Source organism: Delphinus delphis, chromosome 6 (assembly GCF_949987515.2).
Source record: "Delphinus delphis chromosome 6, mDelDel1.2, whole genome shotgun sequence".
Lineage (NCBI taxonomy): Eukaryota > Metazoa > Chordata > Mammalia > Artiodactyla > Delphinidae > Delphinus > Delphinus delphis.
The window spans coordinates 114838216-114864193 of record NC_082688.1 but is presented as its reverse complement, the minus strand read 5'-3'; the positions used below and the strand labels follow the sequence as shown (position 1 = coordinate 114864193).

General features: G+C 39.6%; 1 protein-coding gene across 1 annotated transcript in view; it reads right to left on the bottom strand.

Moving 5' to 3' along the window:
* Nucleotides 1-458: 458 nt before the first annotated feature.
* The window catches only part of LOC132427627 (testican-3), a 432143-nt gene continuing 406623 nt past the window's right edge, over nucleotides 459-25978 (bottom strand). Inside the window, exons 8-11 of the mRNA XM_060015323.2 lie at nucleotides 14730-14951; nucleotides 7467-7529; nucleotides 4534-4671; nucleotides 459-2135 (exon numbers count right to left, since the gene is read on the bottom strand). Coding sequence (XP_059871306.1) covers nucleotides 1972-2135; nucleotides 4534-4671; nucleotides 7467-7529; nucleotides 14730-14951 — 587 coding nt within the window. The 3' untranslated portion in view covers nucleotides 459-1971. The remainder of the gene's footprint in view (nucleotides 2136-4533; nucleotides 4672-7466; nucleotides 7530-14729; nucleotides 14952-25978) is intronic.

The following is a 25978-nucleotide window of genomic DNA, read 5'->3' as shown; positions in this document are numbered from 1 at the left end:
ATTTGCTAAACCTCTATATAGCATTTGATTTTTTTTGTCTTTTTCCAACCAATCCACAAGTTACATTTTGTGATTTCTATACATCTGTTATACAGATAAGGTTATTCTGTCACTCTTCAAAAAATGCAGCTGCTATAGAAATTTAGCTAAATATGTTAAGTATAATACCACAAAAATGGGCTTAAAAATACCACCGTCAACAAAGGAAATGATGTACTTTGCAATGCTATGACAAATGAAAACAATTAAAACAATCTGACAAAAAAATATTTTTAAACGTATCTAATAAAACAATATGCAAGATGTCAAGAGCTCTGACTTTGAAACTCAAAATTAAAAAAGAACTTTTCTAGCTAGTTTGTGATGTATGCTTTTTAAAAATCAAGAAACAGATTAAGAATCCTGCACGCTACCATCTATACCCCAGAAAATCATTAAGGAACAGTTTAATTTGGTTGCAAGATTCTTTATTTTGTAAACTATACATAAACAGTAAAAAAGAAAATGCATTTTACCTTAAATATTACATAAAGTTAACATTAAAGATTTTTTTCTTAGTGTATATAAATCAAATGGAAAGAATCCAACAACTTTATTTCAGTGGATTGTATATACTGGGAAACCAGCTGACCCACTGTTTAAATGGTGACACCAGTGTGTAACACCCAACAGGTTTTTCCACTTTCATTATGGGCACAAAACCATAGGTCTGATATCCTTAAAAGCGATGGTGTACCAGAAGGGCTACATGATTAATTAACATGCTAACTTAAATACAACAATTAAAGTAAGTTTTGTTGCAGTTAAATCTTAAATGCTACTCCACACAATAATCATAAACAAGTCCACATGGTAACTATGTAACAGTAGAAAAAAGAAAGAAAGTATTCTATTTTCTTCATTCCAGCAGCAGTACCGGGACTGGTATTAATTCGTGATTAGGTGTGCCTATCTATGCCTAATGTCCTATGTGGGGATGCATGCTGAAACCTTTCTATTTCTATTTTGCAAGGCACCATACAGTATGTTCTCTAAGTTTCGACACTAGTAACAAAAATGGCATAATTCTTAGATTAAATGCAAATATTTATCTAACATAGGAAATAAAATAAGAATGAAGATTTTTAAGTTTGATATTGGGGCAAATGACAAACTTTTTGTAAAAATACGGTTTAAAAGAATCTTTCCCTTTGTCTTTCTACTTTAAGTTCTGCACCCTAAGTTGCTGGTCAGAAAGATAAAGAAACCTAGAAAGATAAAGAAATCATGCTGGTTAAGATTATCAAACAAATCAACATAAGACTGCTGTCTAAATTAAAATAAAAATTAGAAAGGACAACTATGTTTTTAACTTTCAAAATCCACTGTTTTTCCCTACTGGCCATTTTGGAAGATATCTGGTCACATCCAGAATAACTTCAGAACTAAAAACATCACTAAAACTTCATAAGTAAAAACACACAAACATGGTGGAGGTCTCCAGGATGGTGACTTCGTTCTTCTCACTTTGTGCTATTCCCTCACTCACCTCTATATCCCTCCAGCTCTGGGAAGAGTCTACTTGGAAACTGCAATTAAGGTCATGCATATTTTTATAAAATCCTTAGGATCCAGGTCACTAGTATGTTATTGTAGATTCAACTTAGAATTTCTCCCAGAAAAATATCACATATGACCTCAAGCACTGGTTGTTTTGTTTGTGGCAGACTCACAGAGATCAGTAGCTCTTCATAATTTTCTCTTGTCTGGCTAGACTCCATATGTGTTCTCTTTTTCATATAAAAACTCAAAGTAAATGATACTTCTCTAAACATAAAGTTCTATGACTTTAGTTGCAATATTTGAAATAATTATACAAAATATAAGTGAGTTTTAGAATCATTTTGTTTTGGGGCAGGAAGGTACTCCTCAGTAGGGGATCACTTGGTAAATAAAAGAAACATAGAATTTGTTGTTCTCAGCTCTCATCCATCAGATGTATCCATCCTGGTCACCACCATCATCATCATCCCCTTCATCCTCATCATCATCTTCAATCTCATCTTCATCGTTCATAATGTCATCTTCATCGTCATCAGCAGCCCATTCACGGAAATCTCCACTTGCAAAATCTCCAGAGATCTCAAAATCAATAGCTTAGGAAAAAAGTAAACATTAATGTTATGTGACTGAGTGGTAGGATAATTTCTGAGGGTCAGAAAATTCTGATGAAAATTTAGGAAATTAATAAACTGAGTCACTTTGCTGTATACCTGAAACTAACACAACATTATTAATCACCTATACTCCAAGAACAAAAAAATTTTTAAAAGATAAATAAAATTTTAATTTGCTCTTTAGCTTTCTTAACAAAAATAAGGTAAAATCCATTCTTTCTCATTTGTTAAAATATACAGTGCTAAAAAGCGGAATTGTTGCTGAGGTCTGATATGTACGATTTCCAGTTCAGTAATATTGAGCTCAGCCCAGGTTTTATAAAGTCCATGTCAAACTTTGAATTTTACGAAGAATTGAGAACTTCTTCTTTTAGTGTGTAGGCAAAATAGTTGCCCCTCAAAGACGTTCACTTGCTCATGGCTGAAACCTGTGACTGTGTGACCTTACATGGTAAAGGGGCTCAGGAGATGTGATTACATCACGGGCCTGGAGCTGACAGGTTACTGTGGGTAACTGGGGTGGGCCCAGGTGATCACCTGCATCCTTCAAATCAAAGAACTGTTTCCAGATGAAGTCAGAGGGCGGTGTGATTACAGAAGGACAGTCAGAAGCTGGGCCAAGGAACGCGAGTGGTCTTGGGAGAGGACAGGGCCAGGAAACACTGTCCTCGGGAGGGAGCCTCAGAAGAACCAGCCCTGAAGACACCTTGACCTTAGCCTGGAGGAGCCCATCCTGGACATCTGATGTTCAGAAGTGCAAGATCACACATCTGTGTAGGTTAAGCCACTAACGTTGAGGGATTTTGTTGCAATAGCAACAGAAAACTAACACAGCCAGTAGGTATTTTAAAAAATGTTTAGAAATTTATAATGACTATGGAGGCAATAATGCACACATATCTCAGAATGTAATCATTTCCCAACTCCCCTAGTACCAGTGTGTTTATTTTCTACCCTTTCTAATATTTTGGTCTAATAATTCTTTGGTAGCTAATTATAGCAAATCCTATTAATGTCCTCCAGTGCTTATGAACTGATTGATTTCACAATACAACACACTGAAGTTCGTATCTTTTGTGAAGAAAATGTTATTTGTACTCTTCTACTTCTTGTATTTTCTTAATAATTTCAACATGCCGAGAAAACTCACACGTCACATTCCCAAAACCATTTCCCTGTCACCTATTGAATTCATCTCCATATAATTATTATTTATAAAATAAACATCTGAAATTCTTTATCCATCACGGATAACTGAAATAACTGATAGTGCAACTCATTCAAACTACGTGTTACAAAGCTGTGTTCTCCACGTGTAACAAGTATGTAATGTAGCTATTGAGTACTGTACTCCATCGTACGGAATCTGAAAACACTGGCCGAAAGCCAAAACCAAGCTATTAAAAGTGTTGTGGAATAAATAAATGCAGAACAGGCATTTAAGCATTAAACGCGATTGCTTTTATATACCGTTTACCATTTATCTATTTCTAAACAATCACAGTGTATCAGTTTAAAAATTGCATAAAGGAGAAAGCTAAACATTTTCTGAAATACAAGACTGACCAAGTACTTTGTTTACATTTTGGTCATTTGTATTAGTTGAAACATAATCCACTAATTCCATCTGTGTGTGTGTGTGTGTGTGTGTGTACAGCTAAGTGGCTTTTGTAGTGAAAACTCTCCACAGTACAAACAGAAATACTCACTTGAAACCTACATTCTGAAAAAATATTTCATGAAAGACAAAAGACATCCCACTTAAAACTTTACAATGTGTGTGTTATGCTCAACTTAACTGTAATATTATTCTTTTAGGTTTATATGTAAAATGCATGCTCAGAAAAAGAACTAGAATATTAATTATAATTACCCTTCAAACAATTAAAACTATATTTTCTCACCCAAACATAAGGAAACATGCTCACACAGCTGCAATTTATGGACCTTTACTTTAAAAAGGTTACTTTTTCTTTCATTGGTCCTCCCATGTTCTCCCTGAGTGACCTTCTCCAAAGGCACACAGATGGGAGGGTGCTGTGTGGTGACACGGCACCCACCAGGGCCCGGTGACCGGGCCCAGGATGGATGACACAGTCTGCCTTACCCGAGAGGAACACGGAAGGCATGCGACATCCTTCCCGTACTTGGAGGAGTAAAAGCGGCTCACCTTTCATTATTCTTCCTTAAAATATCTAAGTTATGCAGTTCTACTTGTTAGTTATACAACTTTTTCTAACATGCTAGGAGTGAGCCTTCCTGTGCCCCCCGGCCCAGTACACTCTGTAGGGTTTGCATAGAGGTGGGCAGAGAATGCGACTCTCCAGCACTTATCCTGCGGGGGAGAAATCGTGGCACGCGCGGCCCTCCTCCTTACCACAGTCTGCTGCACCGCGCCTCCTGGACCCCACGACTTCCCTTCCGTATCGGTCCACACACCAGCACTGCCCAGCGCTGCCGTGGCACTGCGTCGGCTTGTAGTAACCATCTGCGTCACACTGGGGGACGTACTGTCCTGTGAGACACGCACATGTGGTAGGAACAAGGGTCACCGACCATGCACTGACTCACTCAAGACACACACATACGAGCTCCCGCTCCAGGCTACGAGCTACGGTGCAGGTAGAACAAAGCAGGCGCTGTCATAGTGAACCTCTTGCATTTCTTCTGTTGAGCAAATTTACTGTCTTGTCTTTTTAATCACTCTGCAGAGGGGGCTGTTTCCAGATGTACAATATACGGAATGAGAGCTGATGAACGCCATGCATGGTAAGTCACCCAGACCGCTCAGCAGGGCATATGAGACCCTTCACCGTCTCATCACTGCCAATTTTTGACTTTCATCTCCCCAAATTTTCATTCGTATCCTCAGCTCTTTCCACATCAAGCTGTTTTCTACAAATGCAGTCCTGCTTCATCTCTCTATGCATCTTCTCTTCACCTGGAATCCCTCTCCTTCCCTCCCTCTTGCAACGTAAAACTTGACTGAAATGTGACCCCCTTCTCTTAGGCTGGAGGGTTTCTGATATATTTCTTCCATCGTGTATGTCTCTCAGTGCATGCATTCACCACTACTCTGTGGTATCCTCTGTATTGGGAACTTTCGCTTCTCTTGATTTTGATCGCTATACGAACAACTCACACTCAGTCTAGCGGGAAGCTAGACACTTAGTTTCATAATATAATATCTAACATGTACCTGGCACACTGCTAGTGATAAGTGTGCAATAATAATTGAGAGGTGAATTCACGTTCTTCAATAAACACTCCCACGCTACAGTGTAAGCTTTAGGAGATTAGACAATTTTCTTGTCTTTCCTGACCAACTGTCTGCTCAGTGACCAGATACACTATAGTTACTTGGTGAAAGAAAAAAGGAAAAACAATGACTAATAAACAGATAAAACATGAAACTGTTCCATTTAGTCCTGCAACAATATGCGATCATTATTTAACCCTTTAAAAAAGTTTCAAAATTCTGATATATAAATAATCAATTTAGTTTGAAAATTATAATTCATTTGAAGGATTTGAACTTCTGGTCTTCGAGTGAGGTGGACTGGATATCACCAATATGGGAAATTCGAGAACACCTTCTGTGGATATATAGCAGGAAAGATAAGGAAGATTTTCAATATTATTATCTCTACCTCTTAAAAAATACCATAATTTGACATACTTGACATAAAAATGTTAAGATGGACAGTTAGTGTGGCCATTTAATTTGTTGTCTCCGCCAGTACACCTTGGAAACAGAAGAGCATTATTAGGAATTAGCCTAGAAATGCAGACACCAAGACAGCTTGCAGCCTGGATGCATCGCACCTGCTACCGCATAACAGTGGACAGACTGTCAGAGAAGGACGCTTTCCTACCCATTTCAGAAGGAATATTGAAGGGTCAGTGCTCGCTAGTAATGACTTTCATTTTTATTACGTAAGATGAATAAAGATGACTCCTCTCAATTGGGCTCTAAATATGTTTTCATTTTATGTAACATCAAATAATCAAAGCCTGGATGTTAATAGCTTTTTGTCATTAATAGACCTTGACCAAGTCGAAGATATTTTCCCGTTGAATGTCAAAGGCTTTTCCCAGTGCACATGAATGAACTTCGATTTGTAGAAAAAAACAAACCCAGGTACCAAGGTAACGTTTCCACCTGTGAGCTGGAAAGGTGCATCTTGTAGCAGAGTTAAAAGAAACGTGATACATTGTAGCTTTTATCTAATGATGTGGCTTCACATCTAAAATGCTGTATTAAAAGATTTAGTCTATTTATTTTGAACTGTGAATTTTCAAGTAATATGAAAAATCTTCTCATATAAACATACAATATTGTAATTACAAAGACAGCATATCATAATACAGATTAATCAGATCTAAAACCATAAAATTGTGTGCCACTAAATATACAAGAGCATTAACACACATGAAAAACAACAAGTGCTGCATATGTGGTGTTCTGCGCTGTATGCTAAAATAGAAAAAAGGACATGTGTGGACAAACTTGTGAAATCCACATCAAGTGTGAGGCTTAATTAATAGGATTATAGCAATGTTAATTTCTTAGATTTGATAAATATATGATAGTTAATCTATACATGGTAAGATGGTAACTTTAGATGAAGCTGGGTGAAAGATACATGGCAACTCTACTGTACTTATAAAATTTCTGAATCTAAAATTATCCCAAAAAGAGTGTATTGAAAAATTGTATGTTGACAAAAATAAAGAAAATAATCATATGTAATAGTTTAACAATCAGTTAATAGCCAAGCATTCTAATATTTCAAGGCTTTGGGTGAAATTTGGAATTATCTATGTATCTGTTTATCATCTAATACATACATTTACTTAGTAAAAGTAAGTTTATAAAAAGTGCTGATGAGAAACTAAAAAATCTGTTCCAATTTTCCTGAGGAACTCAGCCCATGCTTTTAACCATCTCTCTCTCCCTCCCTCTCTCTTCCCCTCTCTCTACATACATACATACCATCAATTTGTGAACTGTCAACCACAGAATTAGAACCGAAGTTTCTGCTGCTTTACCTTTAGCATTGTTTAAATTTCTTTTTTACTTAATAACTTTCAAAATGAGCATTATATTAGGGTAATAAAACAGACATCATACCTTTCAATAGGTAAGATAATAAAAGTAAGGCTAATGACTTTCAAAAACGTCATATATTTTGTTGCCGAAATTTAGTGAGGTTCCCGTTTGTTGGATAAATATCGATTTTGTGTTGCTGTTTCCTGAGGGTTATTTATGTAAGCAGTAAAGGTGTCAGAGAGTGATCCACAACTCACCGAGGAGCTTCTTCACCCCGAGCCGCTTCTGAATACTGCCGAGCTCTGTCTGGCAAGGTGGGTCTGCAACGGCATTAATGTCACCTCAATGGTTATAGGTAAACAAAGAGGGGGTGATTTTTATGTTACCAAACCTTAGTTACATTTACAAGCTTTAGAAGACACGTTACATATCAACTGCTTTACTTATGGAGACACACACAAGTAGATACATATACATGTATATACACACATCCATCTACACCCACCTCTATGCCTACAGTACATCTGCACCATCATGTACACCTACATGTATGTCATCTACATCTACATCCACACCTATATCTACATCATCTACATCTACATCTGCACCTACATCTACATCATCTACATCTGCACCTACATCTACATCATCTACATCTACACCTACATCTACATCATCTGCACCTACATCTACACCTATATCATCTACATCGACATCTGCACCTACATCTATATCATCTACATCTATACCTACATCTACATCATCTACATCTACATCATCTACATCTGTACCTACATCTACATCAACTACGTCTACATCTACACCTACATCTGCATCTATATCATCTACATCTGCACCTACAACTACATCATTTACATCTACATTTATGTCTACTTCTCTATAGAGAGGCTTTTCTACTTATTGTTTGATTATCTTAATTTCCTCAGAATAACAGAATTGGATGAAAGAAAGGAGAATGGTATAAAATACTTATAGGATGGAAAATGGTTCTTTTCATTGACTTTTAAAAGGTCAGTCAACTCTTTAATGTAAATACAACTGACAGGTTGCTTCCCAAACTAACTGATTTTGTTTTCCCTCATTTAAAACAGTTTCTACGATCAAGAGAAACAGCTTCACATTTAAACATAATCTAGGAAAACGTGAATGCTTCCAAGTTATTCAGAGACACTGTTATAAATTTTGATACTGAATAACACTGACAGGCTTCAGTCTTTTCAGTTTAACCCAGATGTTTGCAGTATATACCCAATATGGAAACAGGATGTAATATACAATAATTTCTGAGAAGCCATCTTTAAAAATAATAAACTTAGAACATTAAACCAATTTGGAAATAAGTATATGCCTATTTTTCAAACTCTTTAAAACCACTTAGAAGGAGATTAGTTTCAGAGAAGTACAAAATTCTAAATAGACATAATATAGTTTGGCTTATTATATTTAATTATATATTTTCTAATATATATACATATTCTTATCTGAAAACAGTTCAATGTACTTTAGACTCTTATTGTAAAAACTTGCTGTTAATACTTGCTATATAAAAACTGTACCACAAACTACTGAAACAGCAAAACAATAAACTAGTACTTGCTCCACTACAACTTTTTTAGTGAAAAGGCAAGATATAATTCAAATAATTTAAGAATTTTTTACCAAACCAAGCTCACAATATGCAATTATTAAATTTGCATGTAAGCAGCAGAGTGGAAAGAGACCATGAGACAAACAACTTAGTACGTATTTTACAGTTTAATATGTCAGGCCAACAATGCTTTTCCTGGAGGAATCAAAAATGTGAAGAAAAAGTAATTTGCTTGAAAAACCTGATTACCTTATTGTTCTACTTCACGCTGATACTGGCTCAACTGACCCCTTTGTTTTTTCTAATAATGTGTGAGTCTTATATTATTAACAGAATAGGAATGAAGTTGCATAATATGGGCTTATAGAGTAGACCTAAAATTTACTGCCCCCCAAATATGACATTTAAAACCAAGAGGAAAGATTCTAGCTGAAGTTTCAATACTACATTGAAAGCAACTCTTCTCACTGTTATGGGACAGTTATTGTAAGTAGAAGCGATATTTCTCCTATCTTCCTGTGGGATTGCCCGAAATCAGGCACGTCTGAGTCTGACTCTCCCTGAATAAACCTGGGGCAGCCACAAACTGTGTGTAGGGGAACCTGCCAGATTTCGAGAGAAGTCATGACAGATTGGGCTGTTCCACTATATACAGTACTGGATTGAGAATATCTATCCTGTGCTCTGTCTGGCCTTTGACTCAGGTACACTCGGAGGGCGTGACTGAGATTTCGCCTGTCATTAAACTCTCTTGCAAACAACTGATGTAGATGAAAGGGCAGTGAGGTGGCAAAGTGCATGAAGGTTTGGACACGATTAGGCACAAGTTTACACACAAGATTAATTTCCCCCAATCTAATGGTGATTTGACTTTATGGAAAATTCTGATTTTACATGCTTAAAATTGTATGAAAATCATGAGTTATAAAATAGAGGCTTTAATGTAATCATTAAATTTACAAGTAGTTATTCCCAACAGTAGTTTTAAAAAATAAGAAAAAAAAAAGAATTAAAATCTTTTACTAGTTAATTTCAAAATGCTGTTTTTTAAAAAATTAACATTGTTCATTGTTTTGCATTCTGAATTTAAAACCTCAAAGCCTTATATTGGAACCATTCACACATTATCTATATTATGAATGGATAATTGTCAACGCAATGATAACAATGCATTTTTATTTTCCCACACAATTTTGAACTGAATAAAATGTCACTGGGAAAAATAAATAAGGAAATATCTTTATGTTTACAACAGTAATATACAAAGGTGTTCTTTCTATCCTCACAACTAGTTATTTCTAGGGAGTATATTTCTATTAGCTGTCAAATATAGAGATACAAGGTGATGTCAAAACTGCTAAAAAGGTAGACATTGCAGAGGTGTGTCCGTGACCCAGTGGGTGTCACACACACCTGCAGGCGGTGCCACCTCCCTGCAGGGAGGGCACCCGGACCAGCTCAGTCTCTTTCTCAGGAGGCCTCTGCCCAATCGCTTTCCTTCATGGAGCCTCTCACAGAATGGATATACTTAAATAACTTTATCAGGTTTACTTTGTGCAAGTTTCAAATATTCATAATACCAAAGGACAACATTGCCTGTATTTAATATCTTTCATTAAATTAAAGAAAAACATCCTTTGTAAAACTAATGCAGATGACGCCCGTTCTGACATTTCCTCCTGTGGCTGGAAGGCATAAATGACCTCGAAAGATGCTACTGTTCTCACTGTCGTCCCATCGGGTGTATCACTGGCCGGGGTCCTGCCCTGAACAGGATTTGCCAGCAAGCTGCCTAGGGGCGTCTCTCAGCATTTTATGTATGAGGACTTCGCAAAGTCTGAATGTAAAGGTAAAGGAGATGCAAACTACTATCAATATATACAGGATGGATAAACAACAAGGTCCTACCGTAGAGCACAGGGAACTACATTCAATATCCCGAGATAAACCATAATGGAAAAGAAAATGAAAAAGAATACACATCTATATCTACATATATCTATAACTGAGTCACTTTGCTGTACAGTGGAAATCAACACAACATTGTGAATCAACTAGACTTCAATAAAATTAAAAAAAAAAAAGAGGTACAGCTGCTGGAGAAAGAAGTTCAGATCCCCGTCCCCTGCGCTCATTCTATAACATGAAGGACTTTAAGATCACTAAGTGTCATCCTCAGCTGTGGGCGAGATCATTACATTCTCACAGGGCTATATGAGGGATAAATGATTTTATGTGTCCGAAAGATGACATGGCCCTGAATAAATGTTAATTTACTTTCTCTTTCCTGGATCTTACACAACAGGACTTTAACTGAAACAGCAACTAATAAATTGAGGTACTTTTTTGAGTAGGGGCTTAAAATATATTTTATGAAAGTAAGTTATTAACACCTAAGGTAACAAAAATCCAAAATTAGTATTTTTCCTACTTATTCTTTTATAAGTAATTAGAATGGAATCACACAAACCACCATCATATCCATTTTGTGTTGCTTAATTGTCATGATTTCAGAAAATCAGTCATAGAAACAGATATGCATTTTAACTAATTACAAGCTTTTTTTAGGTTACAATTTTTTTCCCTTGGAAAACTACAAGTATTTCACTTGCCTGAAATTTTATATTCTCAACCTCATTTATTAAACTTTTGAAATTAAGCTTAATTTATTTTTGAAAGGTATTTTTTTAAAAACAACACTATTACTTTACTTTTCAGATATTTTCCAACCATACAACTATAGTCCTGATTGCAGTTTTAAGTCAACCTGGATTAATAACACCCCATTATACATTATTCTCTCCTCCTCTCTCTCTCTCTATATGTACACACATACATATATTACTCTAATTATAATAAACTTAAGAATTTGTTGTTTTTATTGAATAAACAGGAAAAACACATTCTTTATAAGGTGAAACATTTGAAAAAATGTTTTTAATGTTTATTCTTTTCCATGAAATTACTTAATGAGCTAACTCCATAGTCAGTTACCCTGATAGAGCTTTTGTAATATTTTCTAGCATATTAATGAATGGAATTAGCTAAACTCTCCTAAGCATTTGGGAAGTTGTATAATCGTTTACCAGGTACTAAATTATCTCTACCGTGTATTTTTATTTTTTGTTTCTTGTTTTTTGTTTTTTTTTTTTTTGCGGTACGCGGGCCTCTCACTGCTGTGGCCTCTCCCGTTGTGGAGCACAGGCTCCGGACGCGCAGGCTCAGCGGCCATGGCTCACGGGCCTTAGCCGCTGCGCGGCATGTGGGATCCTCCCGGACCGGGTCACGAACCCGTGTCCCCTGCATCGGCAGGCGGACCCCCAACCACTGCGCCACCAGGGAAGCCCTCTACTGTGTATTAAATGATCTCAGAGGATGTCTTCATGTGACTACGAAGATTTTGATACTTTGGAAGTAAGTATCAAGAATAATAAATGAAAAGTATATCAAGCAGAATCTTTTGGGGACCTTTCATCAGTTCTACGAATATTACTGCAAAATCTAGGAATGTTTTAAGGCAAAAATATTTAGTTCTGCAGTAGAAACATTCAGAGTTATTCAGAATATTTTAAAATGTTCATGTATAAACACTTGGACATGCTATCATAATAATCAAAGAAAAATTAAAATAACATTTGTCATCATAACAAAAGACCACGTCTCTTTATGGTAGTTTACCTGGATTTACTTTTTTATTCTGTAAATCAGCAGTCCCCAAACTTTTTGGCACCAGGGACCAGTTCCATGGAAGACAATTTGTCCACAGATGGTGGGGGGGAATGGTTCAGGCGGTAATGGGAGCTATGGGGGGCGGGGGGATGGTTCAGGTGGTAATGTGAGCAGTGGGGAGCGGCTGTAAATACAGATGAAGCTTTGCTCTCTCGCCCACTGCTCACCTCCTGCTGTATGGCTCAGTTCCTAACAGGCCACGGACCAGTACTGGTCTGCAGCCTGGGGCTTGGGGACCCCTGCTGTAAATGATTTAAGGGTATACTAGTCATTAAAACCTGGGCAAAACTTTATAGGGGTATTCAGTCACCTAAAAAGCACATATGCAATAGTGTAAGTCAACAAGTGTGTGTTTGTGTCAGTATGTGAGTCTGTGTTTGTGAGTTTGTGTGTGTCTCTGTGCATGTGTGTATGTGTGTGTATGATTTAGAATATTTTAACAAATCCAATCTACTTTTTAAACTCTGTTTAAAGTGGTTTTTAAACACATTAGTGGTTTAATCTATGCTACAAACCCTGCTGTTGACTCACTGCTAATCAATTTAGGCATAAGCATGTCATCCCTAATCACTGAACTATTACTAATATATGAAAAAGTAATTGTGATAGTAAAATGACTGATATAATGTGCTGGCTTCCATATGAAAACCTGGGAATCATTAACACAGATTAGAGCAGCTTGTTCATTCCGATAGCTGTCAAGGGCTTTAAAAGGCAGTGACAATAGCAGATGTATCATGTTAGACTAATTCCCCATTTGTTTTTCAAAATTAGCATCAAAGTTACACATGTCATTTTTTCTTAGTTTCCCCAAACTTTATCATAATTTGAATGTTTTGGGTCTATTTCCCTTAGACACAATTTTAGTTATCATTTGGTTGATTACAGAAGCATGGCTTCAATTTTCCCTTGCGTTACCGTTTCCTACTGAAGCAGGACCCATAAAGGACAAGCCTCATCCAACCCTTCAGGCTGCCTCGCCTCTGCCGGGGAATCGAGACTCTTTCTTTGCTAGTGCATTTTCATAAAGCTAAGTTATCTAAAAAGTTTGAAAGGCTAAGTCATTTTAAAATCAAAAGTGTAAAAATAACTTTATGGTGAATGCTGTGGTTCATTTGGCTCGTTTAATAAGATCACAAAATAGAACATTAAAACTCCACAGCACAGTGATAAAAAACCCATTTATTTTACACCATGGGCAAAGCAGATAGCAAATTAATTTAAATGATTACTTTTAATATCTCTGTTCTCATATCTCTGTGTTTCTTGGTGGTTCATAATGGAAACTATAATGAAGTGCATTAATAAAAAGTATTAATTACTATTTTTCATGTCATTTAGCGTGTTTTGCATCCCTGAGTTATACTGTTCAACGTGCTGCTTATTTGCTCTTTTATTAAACACTCTAATTGGAAAACTATTTCTCACAATGAATGGGGTGTCACATACTGGTTTTTTTTTTAATTGAAAAAAATTAAAAAAAATTTTCCTTGGAGTTGATTTACAACGTTGTGTTAGTTTCAGGTGTACAGCAAGGTGAATCAGTTATACACATGTACATATGTCCTCTCTTTTGTGGATTCTTTTCCCATTTAGGCCATTGCAGAGTACTGAGTAGAGCTCCCTGTGCTGTACAGCAGGTCCCTATCACTTACCTATTTTTTTTTTTTTTAAATTTTATTTATTTATTTATTTTTGGCGGTGTTGGGTCTTCGTTGCCGCGTGTGGGCTTTCTCTGGTTGCGGCGAGCGGGGGCTACTCTTCATTGCGGTGGCTTCTCTTGTTGCAGAGCACGGGCTCTAAGCACGCAGGCTTCAGTGGTTGTGGCTCGCGGGCTCTAGAGCACAAGCTCAGTAGTTGTGGCACACGGGCTTAGTTGTTCCACGGCATGTGGGATCTTCCCAGACCAGGGCTCGAACCCGTGTCCCCTGCACTGGCAGGCAGATTCTTAACCACTGCGCCACCAGGGAAGCCCCACTTACCTATTTTATACGTAGTGGTGTGTGTATGTCAACCTCAGTCTCCCAATTCCCCCACAAACCCTTTCTCCCTGGGAGCCAAAAGTTTTGTTTTCTGCACGTGTAACTCTGTCTCTATTTTGTAAATTGAGGACAGGGTACAAATGAGCTTGTCTGTAGTGCATGGCTTTACTGCACGGACAAGATGGCCTTTGGCTCGGTACCTTGTTGCCTCTGGAAGCAGTAGCACCACTCGTTGTTGGAGATGGAGCTGTCCTTGTACGTGTCACAGGAGCTGAAGAAGGCCTCGGCGCACCGCTCGTTCTTATCCAGGTAAATGCTCCCAAGCTCCGACTGGTCCAGGAGCAGGTCATAGTTTGTATCAAGTCTGTTAAACATCCAGCCGAGTGAATCCTTGCAAATTGGCAAAATACTGGTATCAAATCCTAAAGGCAAAGATGGAAAGATATTAGCTAAACATGAAAGTTGCCATCAGCAGCAAGCAAAGTAAAGAAGTGTCACAGCGGGTTTGTAAGAACAAATCTGACTCCATGTTAGATCTGTTTCTTTTTCATTAACCTTTGTATTCTATTGCTTTTGCTACAGTTAAGAATGTTGCCTACAGCCTAACATACACAGGATAGCCCAGTTCTCAAGGCTCTGACCTTTAAGGGGGTAAAGTTTTTCCATTCATATAGAGATAAAAAGTTGCCCAACAGAGAATAACATTTGTCTTGTTGGAGGTTTACAGGAACATCGTGACCTGACCTGTGTGGACAGATGCAAGAACAAGGATTCTGACACCATGAAGTTCGCAACAACCAGCCATGCCCCTCCCTCATCTGCCTTTAAAAATGCTTTGCTGAAACACTTCTGGCAGTTTGGGTTTTTTGGGCATGAGCCACCCATCTACTTGCTTGGTCCTGCAATAAACTTTTCTCTGCTCCAAAATCTGACGTTTCGATTTGTTTGGTCTCACTGTGCGTCACACATACGAACGTGCAATCAGGTTCCTTACGGCACCTACTCAACAGTCAGAACTCGGGCTTACATCCACCTTGAGTAACTGGTGTCAGAGTGAAGTGGGGTAGTAATATACACCTCTCAGGATAGCTGTGAGAGTTAACTAACCAGAATATAAGGCGTCTAGTACTAATCAGTCATTCATTCAGTGGCAGTTACTACTGTAATTATATATTACTTACTATTCTTTTTGTTGTTCAGGCTTTTTCTGAATAAATAGGCTAGACACATGCCTTGCTAGGTGGATATAGCTATAACTGAATAATAATACCCTACTCGTAAAGAAATAAAATTCATTTTTTATTCAAAGAAACGAAAATGCCCTTTGAACAAAAGTATAATTAACACATAATAAATAATAACTTCAATAACGCTCTGTATCTTGGTACAACCATGGTGACCGTGATAGTTCACAAGTAATATCCGGAGCAAGAAGAACCAGCAGGTACTTTACACACTGCTCTGTCTTCTGCTACCCACAAGGCAACTTTTTAAGCACACAGCCACTAGAGTTAGGCAGCAGGGTGCACTCGCAGCAGAGGCGCATCAGAGCCACACACCATCGAAGTGTGGGTTACCCGGGTCAGCTGCTGACCTCGTGAAGGCCCGGTGTCCTAAAAAGCAGCAGATGCAACGTCAGCGTGTGAAGCGTAACTGAGAAATCTGCTTTCAACCCTACTTTTCTGTCAGGTTTAAGCTACCTTGAACGCGGGTTTTGTTCACCCGGTTTTTGTTTTATTTGCTACTTTTCATGCATTGCAAGTGAAAAATACAATACTCGCGTCACTGGTATGGAAGAGAGGGTGTGTTCGGAGATGATGGCTTTCTGAAGACCGAGCATCAAAAAGACTGAACCTTCAACGGCAGGGGCTGAGGAGCCGTTGAACCGTTTACGAGCGGAAACCCTCTCGGGGGTAGTGTCGTGTATGTTCTAATAGTTACGTGCACTATCTTGATAATTTTAGTCTGTTAAAATTCGAGATGCAAGAATAAGTGCAGATAATGATATTGAAGGTTTCCTGTTCAAATCCTATCTAGCATTTTAAGGATACTTAGGATTAAAAATGAAACAGGACTTAAACAATTCATAATTTCACCACTTTTTCAGGGTTTATTTTACTAATAAATTCAAAGCATATTTAGTGCTTTCTACCTGTGCATCACTGTCCCGCAATGGGGGCCAAAGGTAAAGTGGTATTGTGACACTTTCATAAAAGCAGAGAGATAGAAATTCAGTGGTTTTCTCACTGTTTGTATTTTTCTTTGTAAAATTGTTTGTAGAGCCCAACAGAATTCTCCCAAACAAACAGACAGAGAGCAAACATGAACTGCTCAATTCCTATTGACTTTCCAGGTCTTGACCCTGGCTCTGAGAATGCAGGGTTCAAACATACAGACAAGACCCCATTCTCTTAGAGTTTACTTTGAAAACCAGCCTGGTTTGAGATATTGGTTGAAACTGCCTCTTACCACCCAAAGTTGTCAAATGCCCAGGGATTACATGAAGAAAGCAACTGCAGAAAAAGATATACTAAAGTCTGTAAAACCATTCAAAGAACCTGAGTTCGGGGTGTGAGATTCTGGTGTGCCTTGGACCCCACCCTTCCGTCCCCAGCTCATTTTAGGAGGCAATGGAGAAACTTAACTGCCTTCAGCAAGATCTTTTTTGACCCACCTCCTAGAGTAGTGAAAATAAAAACAAAAATAAACAAATGGGGCCTAATTAAAAGCTTTTATACAGCAAAGGAAACCATAAACAAAATTAAAAGACAAACCAAAGAATGGGAGAAAATATTTGCAAACAATGCAACCGACAAGGGATTAATCTCCAAAAATACAAACAGCTCATGCAGCTCAATATCAAAAAATCAAACAACCCAATCAAAAAATGGGCCGAAGACCTAAATAGACATTTCTCCAAAGAAGACATACAGATGGCCAACAAACACATCAAAAGATGCTCAACATCACTAATTATTAGAGAAATGCAAATCAAAACTACAATGAGGTAGCACCTCACACCAGTCAGAATGGCGATCATCAAAAAATCTATGAACAGTAAATGCTGGAGAGGGTGTGGAGAAAAGGGAACCCTCTTGCACAGTTGGTGGGAATGTAAATTAATACAGTCACTATGGAGAACAGTATGGAGGTTCCTTATAAAACTAAAAATAGAACTATCATGTGACCCAGCATTCCCACTACTGGGCATATACCCTGAGAAAACCGTAATTCGAAGAGATACATGCACCCCAATGTTCACAGCAGCACTATTTACAATAGCGGGACATGGAAGCAAACTAAATGTCCATTGACAGATGAATGAATAAAGATGTGGTACATATACACAATGGACTATTACTCAGTCATAAAAACGAATGAAATAGTGCCATTTGAAGACATGTGGATGGACCTAGAGACTGCCATACAGAGTGATGGAAGTCAGAAAGAGAAAAACAAATGTTGTATATTAACATACATATGTGGAATCTAGAGAAATGGTATAGATGATCTTATTTGTGAAGCAGAAATAGAGACACAGATGTAGAGAACAAACGTATGGATACCACGGGGGAAAAGGGGTGGTGGTGGGATGAATTGGGAGATGGGGATTAAGACATATATACACTATTGATACTATGTATAAAATAGATAACCAATAAGAACCTACTGTATAGCACAGGGAACTCTACTCAAGTGCTCTGTGGTGACCTAAATGGGAAGGAAATCCAAAAAAGAGGGGATATATGTATACGTATAGCTGATTCATTTTGCCGTACAGCAGAAACTAACACAGCATTGTAAAGCAACTATACTCCAATAAAAGTTAATTAAAAAAGAGAAGGAAACTTACCTGCCTTTATGAACAAAAGGTCTTGGAAGAGGAAGGACACTGGGAGTTAGTGATGCGAGTTTATCCCATCCCCCCACCTACTTCTGAAGGGAGGGGTCATCTGGCGAGCCTCCCAGAGCTCTGCACGGGGTGGGGGGTGGGGAGGCTGCAAGAGCATCCCGTAAATGCACCAGTCTGCAAGGACAGGGAGAGTCTGACCCCCGGGGAAGGCCTGCTTATCTGCTTTTTGATGAGTCCCGTTGCTGCCAAAGTGGGAAAGGCAGCTGGAGTACAGCGGCAGGGACGGCTCTGGGTCAAGCAGAGCCTGGAGGCTCACTCTGGGTGCTGGGATGCTGAGGTGGATGGGATACAGGGCACCCCAGAGGAGGTGAGCAGAAGCCAGTGGCTGGGGATCAACAAGAGAGCTCCCTGTTGGGAGGAGTGACGGAGGACCAGCGCAGAGACCACAGGGCAAGCGTACCCTGGCCTCAGCACAGTGAGGCTGCAGTGCTGACGTGATCGGACTTTGTTTTATTGGTGGGCCCCAAAGTGCCTTCGGTTTCTCACGTAAAAATAAAAGACACAGTTTTCATTTTCACCAAGAACTTTATGGAACAGCGTATTCACCCTTTTGCTCCATTACTTTCTGCCATTTTTCAGGCAACTTGATAATTCCATCTTCCCCAAACTTTTTATCTTTTTGAGCAAAGAACTGTTCCAGGTGCCTTTTACAGTCTTCCAGGGAATTGAAAATTTCTCCATTAAGAGAATTTTGTAAAGATTGAAATAAATGGCAATCCGAAGGTGCAAGGTCTGGTGAATACGGCAGGTGAATCAGAACTTCCCAGCCAAGCTGCAACAGTTTCTGCCTTATCAAAAAGTTTCTGGTTATCAAAAAACATGCGGTCTTGTATTATCCTGACGGAAGATTATGTGTTTTCTGTTGATTAATTCTGGACGCTTTTTGCTGAGTGCTGCTTTCAGTTGGTCTAATTAGGAGCAGTAATTGTTGGAATTATTCATCTGGTTTTCTGGAAGGAGCTCGTGATAGAGGACTCCCTTCCAATCCCACCATATACACACGTCACCTTCTTTGGATGAAGACCGGCCTTTGGTGTGGTTGGTGGTGGTTCATTTCACTTGCCCCATGATCTCTTCTGTTCCACATTGTTGTACAGTATCCATTTTCCATTGCCTGTCACAACTGGTTTTAAACATGGAACGTTTTCATTACGTTTCAGCAGAGAATCGCATGCAGAAATACAGTCAAAAAGGTTTTTCTCTCTTAACTTAGGTGGAACCCAAATGTCAAAGCAAATTCACATAACCAAGCTGGTGCAAATGATTTTCAACACTTGATTTAGATATTTTGAGTACGTCAGCTGTCTCCTGCGTGGTATAACACTGATTGTTCTCAATGTCTCGATTTGATCGCTGTCAACTTCAACTGGTCTGCCTGTCATGGAGCAGCGCCCAGTGAGAAATCTCCAGCACGAAACTTCGCAAACCACTTTTGACACATTTGATCAGTCACAGCACGTTCTCCATACACTGCAAAAATCTTTTTGTGCGTTTCAGTTTCATCTTTACCTTTCTTGAAATAATAAAGCATAATATGCCGGAAATGTTGTTTTTTTCCTTCTGTCTTCGATATTAAAATGGCTACACAAAAACACACCAATTTTGATGTCTTTTTTAAAATGCACGCTGATATGACAGCTGTCACATACAAACTAACAAAATTGTTTCAAATGAAGTTAAAGACAGCTAAGTGCTACTAGAGCCATCTTATGGAGAAAACCGAACGAACCTTTTGGCCAACCCAATAGAAGGAAAACAGCCTCTGCACAGGATTAGATGGGCACTGGGCCGGAAGCTGGGAGACCAGCAGGAAGTAACCATCACTGCCCTCGTGCGAGATTTTTGTGGGCTGTTTGTATCACATCTTCACTTGAGCTTCTTTTGAACAATCATCAGTCTTTAAAATATGTTTTAAAATGATCTCTGCCCAGCTTTTATGACGTGCCAGCCAACATCCTTGTCAGTTTTAATGCCTTGTTATTTTTCTCAGTATAGGGTGAAAGAAAAGTGGTCTTAACCGTTCAGTGGTTTTTGTAGCTCTACTTTGAGGAGAGCTTGTCTACAAATCAGATCTCAACATGAAAGAATGTTTCTGAAAATATGACATGCATAGATACTTAACCAACCTTAGACACAACAGGACCAAGAGTTTATCCTTTATGTTACAAAGAAACGGACTTCTTATAGATTACATGCCCGGTGAACGATCGATTTGAGGACATGTGATGTCTTAGATGGAGAATGTCAGGGAATCTGATTTGGATTCAGGTCACTGGCCTGAGTTCTGCCACCACCTTGTTGTGGTTAAGTTATTTAATGTATCAAGACTGTAATGTCCACACTGAGACAATGTGGGGATTTTTAAAGTATGATCGCCATGTTACCCTGGAGATAAAAAATACAGTGAGTTTACGTTATTTGAATGATATATTTATACACAAAGTTGTGTTACAAGGGTCACTGGAATGATAAGTAACAGAAAAGGACTACAAATAAAATTATTCTGATAGTCTAAACTATCAATGAATGTATACTATTCAGTATGGTTCTGTTGATGCTACAAATATAAAATAAAATTAATTTGGAAAAAATTTTAAACTTTTGGAGCCACAGATACTATGTGGTGACTTTGAGCATTCTCGGATATGCTACTGTATATTTATTATATATAATACAGTACAAATATTATATATGCGTATATATATATATAGGAAAGAACTCTAGGTCCGGCCAGAAATCTGACTTGGCTCACCAAAGGAAAAACTTTTGCTTTCACCCAATTTCTGAAGTCCACTTTGCCTCATAGAAACATAACCACTCCAGCTTTCGTATGATTAGTATTTCCACTATTTTACTTTCAACTAATTTGCATTTTATATTTAAAATGGGTCTCTGAGAGACAGCATGACAATGAGTCTCACACTTTTTCCAAGTGTGACAATCTCGGCCTTTTTACTGAAGTGTTAAGGCCACATGCATTTAATATTATCAAAACGGTTGTATTTAAAACTTCCATCTTGTTGTTATTTGATTTGTCCCTCTAGTATTTGTCTTCTCCTGTCTTGTTTTTATTAAACATGTTGCTTTTATTTTTTACGATTCCCACTTAATCTCCACTATCGGTTTAGGCGGCAGGCAAAACCGTGGTCCCTCAAAGATATCCACGTGGACCTATGTGGTGCCACATCCAAAAGGGGGTTATGAGTATGGGTGGAATTAAAGTTCCTAATCAGTTGACTTTAAAATTGGGAGCTCGTCATGGATTATCTGCACTGACCCAACCTAGTCACATAAACCCTTAAAAGTGAAGAACTTTTCCCAGCTGTAGTCAGACAGAAATGACACAGGAAAAAAAAGGCTTTAAAGACGGAGGAAGGAGGCTGTGAGCCCAGGAACACGGGTGGTCCCTAGGAACTGAGCACAACACAAAGGAAAGAGGGCCCTGGTCCTACAGCCGCAGGAGCCGAATTCTGACCACCATCCACCGACCAGGGAAATGTATCCTCTCCTGGAGCCTCCGACACCTCGATCTTAGTGTGGTGAGACCTGCGTTACACCTTGGACCTACAGAGCTGTGAAACAATGAAAATGTGCTCCTAAACTACAAAGTTTTGAGGTAATGCTACATCAGCAGTAGAAAACTAACGTAGTTTATTCACTATATTTATTTTATTGTTTGGTGGTTGCCCAGGGTTTACAGTATACGTCACTGGCTATCATGTCTACCTTCGAATGATGTCACAGCCTTGACATCCGCTGTAAGGAACTTACCAGAGTGTACTTAGACCCCAATTCCTCCACACTTTCTGCAATTCATCCATTTTAATTCTACATGTTATAAACCCCACGCGCTGTTACAATGTTTGCTCTAAACAACTTAATAGCTTTTCAAGTGATTAAAAATGAGAAAAGAAACCCTTTTAAAGGAAACTTTGTTTTCTATGCATAACACTCTGACACCAAGTGTGTGGGTTTTCCGCCCAGCAGTACTCTATTTTCTGTGGACGGCAGTGAGGGTCCTGCAGCTCAGTTTAGTCCTTACCTCTGTCCTCAGACCCGAGAGCCTATGGGCTGAGCTCCACAAGACGGAGCCCGCCCCACATAACAGCTGCGAGAGGTGGGGACTTGGGTCGACTGGGCTGCAGGCGGGGGTTCCCATAACACTCCTCAGGTTCTGTGACTTATTAGAACGGCACAGAACTCCGGGAAAACATTACCTACGTTTGCCAGTTCATTATAAAGGCAATTATAAAAGATAGCAATAGCCCGATGAAGCGGTACCCAGGGCGAGTTCTGGAAGGTTCCCGGGCCGGAGCTTGTGTCCCACGGGGCTGGCGCGTGTCACCCTCTCAGCACGGGGGTGCACCCACCAACCCAGAAGCTCTCTGGACCCTGTGATTGAGGATTTTATGGAGACTCCATCACGGAGGCATGAATGACTATTAACTCCATCTCCTCCCGAGAGGACGGAGCGGGGCTGAAAGCTCCTCCCTCCTAACTGGGGCGTGGTCTTTCTGGGGACCGCCCCCCAACCTGAGGCCATCCAGGAGCCCCAGAGTCGCCCCCTTCCGTAGAAGACGCTCCTTTCACCTAGCAGTTCCAGGGGATTCGGGAGCTCTGTGAAGGAGCTCCTATCACCCTCATCACGCAGGAAATAACAAGGGTTTTAGGAACCCTCTGTCAGGAACTGGGGTCAAAGACCAGATATTAGAACAAGATATGCTCCCAGCACCTCTACTACTCAGGAAATTAGGGTAACAGAGGCTCTGTGTCAGGAAACCTGGGCAGGGACCAAATGCATTATTTCTCACCATGTCACATGTCACCCCGACAGTCCTCTGCGTAGATAGAAACTTCCGCGTGGCATCACTACCTTCTAGAAATTCCTGTAACATTTCTTGAAATCTCTCAACTTTGGATTGTTTAAAATGTCTTGATTTTAGGGCTTCCCTGGTGGCGCAGTGGTTGAGAGTTCGCCTGCCGATGCAGGGTACATGGGTTCGTGCCCTGGTCCGGGAAGATCCCGCATGCCGCGGAGCGGCTGGGCCCGTGAGCCATGGCCGCTGAGCCTGCGCGTCCGGAGCCTGTGCTCCTCAACGGGAGAGGCCACAATAGTGAGAGGCCCGCGTACCGCAAAAAAAAAGTCTTGATTTTAGCTTTCTTTGCCAGGGATGGTAGTTTTTTTCTTTTCCTTTAGCACATTAGAAATGTTCCACTGTGTTCTGGCCTCAAGTTCTCTGGTGAAAAGCTTGCCGATGTCCTGATCTCTGTTCCTCCCCCCTTTATTTTCCTTCCAGCTGCTTTTAAGAGGCTCTTCTTAATGCTGACTTTCGGCATTTTGATTAGGGTATGCTTTGGTTCGTTTCTCTTTGTTTCTGTTTCTTGATATCTGTTGTACTCGTATCTGTGGGTTTATAATATTCATCAAGTTCAGAAAATTTCAGCCATTATTTCTTCATATAACTTTCTAAGCCTCCCACCTCCAGCACTGTTATTTCTAGGTAATGCATCTGACATGGCCCCAGAGTTCACTAAGACACAGGCTTCTGTTTGTTTCTTTCTTCCTAGGTGCTTTATTTTGGGTAGTTTCTATCATCTCTCTTCAGGTACATGGACTTTTTCTTCTGCAGTGTCCAACGTGCTTTTAACTCACCCAGCACATTCTTCACTTCATTTCTTGCCAGCTTCCCCAGACATACTATGTGGGTGTTTTCTTCATATATCCCCTCTTGCAACTGCTGTCCCTGTTTACCTTTATATAACTGTGCATATTAATAATATTTACAATAGTTGTTGCAGGTCCTTGTACACTCATCCCACCATCACTGTTATCTCTGGGTGTATTTTCTGGACTGCAGTTTCTCCAAGCTGTGGACCATATTTTTATGCTTCATGGCATACCTGGCAGATCTCAATTGGATGCTACACCTTGTGAATTTTAAGTTATCAGTGGCTGGGTTTTGTGGAATACCGCTACGTGTTATACTTACTTCTGGCATGAAGTTAAAAACCTGCATGCCAGTCTGACTCTGAAGGCAGCTTTAAGGCTTTGTTATGTGGGTGCAGAGCAGACCCTCATTCCAGGACAGATATAGTCCCACCAGCAAAGCACGTCTTATTTCACCATAGGGACGAACAACCATTTCTTCATCTACTCACCAGGCAAGGACATTTGGGTTGTGGCCAGCTTTGTAATTATAAATAAAGTTGCTATAAACATTCACATATATGTTTTTATGTGAGTGTATGTTGTAATTTCTCAAGGATAAATATCTTGAGATGGGATTTCTGGGTCATATGGTATGTTTATGTTCCTTTTAGAAAACACTGCCCAACCGTTCTTCAAAGCGGCTGCACAACTTTGCATTCCCACCACCAGCGGACGAGAGACACAGTCACCCAGGCCCCACCTAGCACTGCTATTCATTTGGAGCCATTCTCATAAGGATGTAAGACGCATCTCACTGTGAACAAAAGTTTAGCATCTCCCTAATGTTGATGGACGTCCAGATTCTTTTCATGTGTTAATTACATCATATCCCTTCTTTGGAGATGTGTACAGATGTTCTGCCCACTTTTAGTTGGGTTGTTTGTTTTACCACTATTGAGAAATGAGTGCTATTTATATTTTCTAGATGCAAGTCCTTTATCAGATATGTACTTGCCAATATTTTGTCCCACTTTGTGGCCTGTCTTTTCACTGCTTAATCAGTTGCTTTCAAAAATCAAACATTTTAAACGCTGATGAACTTTGGCATCACTTTTTCCTTTTATGCATCGTGTCTAAGAAACCTCTGCTGACCAAAGGTGACATGTGTTTGTGCTTATGTTTTCTCCTATAAGTTTTATAGTCTTAGGCTGTCCACTTAGGACTAACTTTTACTTGAGGTAAATGATGACTTTGGGACTCTCTTCCATGGACTGCTCTGTTGGACACAAGTGAAACTCAGGCCACCCTTACCCCACTTGGGGAGAAAGTGAACCTCCCAGCTAGGAACGGGGACTACATGTTCCCTTGTGCTCTGCACGTGCTGTAGGGCCTTGTGTTGCCCCATCGCGGGACACACTGCAGCCTGGGCCCAGTGATCACATGGCCTGCCGGCCACGGCAGCTCCTCAGAGGGAAGCAGACACCAAGCTCTGGACCACTGCCTGGTTCCCCCAAGCTCTCTCCTGATAACAGAGCCCAGGACGAGGTACACAGACGTGGTCCCTTCCCCAGGGTGGGCTGCTTGTCCCACTTCTAATCCCGACACCACCAGGGTCACTGGGGGCTTTGTTCCTGTAGCTGCGCATCTCAAAGGGAAAACCAGGCGCAAATGGGATCCCCTCCCCACCCTGTCCCAGCACCTCTACTTTCTTTCCTGGCCCCCAGAACTGCAGTCAAGGATAACCAGTCAAAATCAGTGCAAGGAACCCCAGGATCTTAAAGACAGTGACGCAAAATTAGTACATTTATGGATTATTATGAATGATCCCCTTTTAGTTTATATGTAATTAACTTTAAAACTAGTGAGAAGGTAATACTTGATATAAA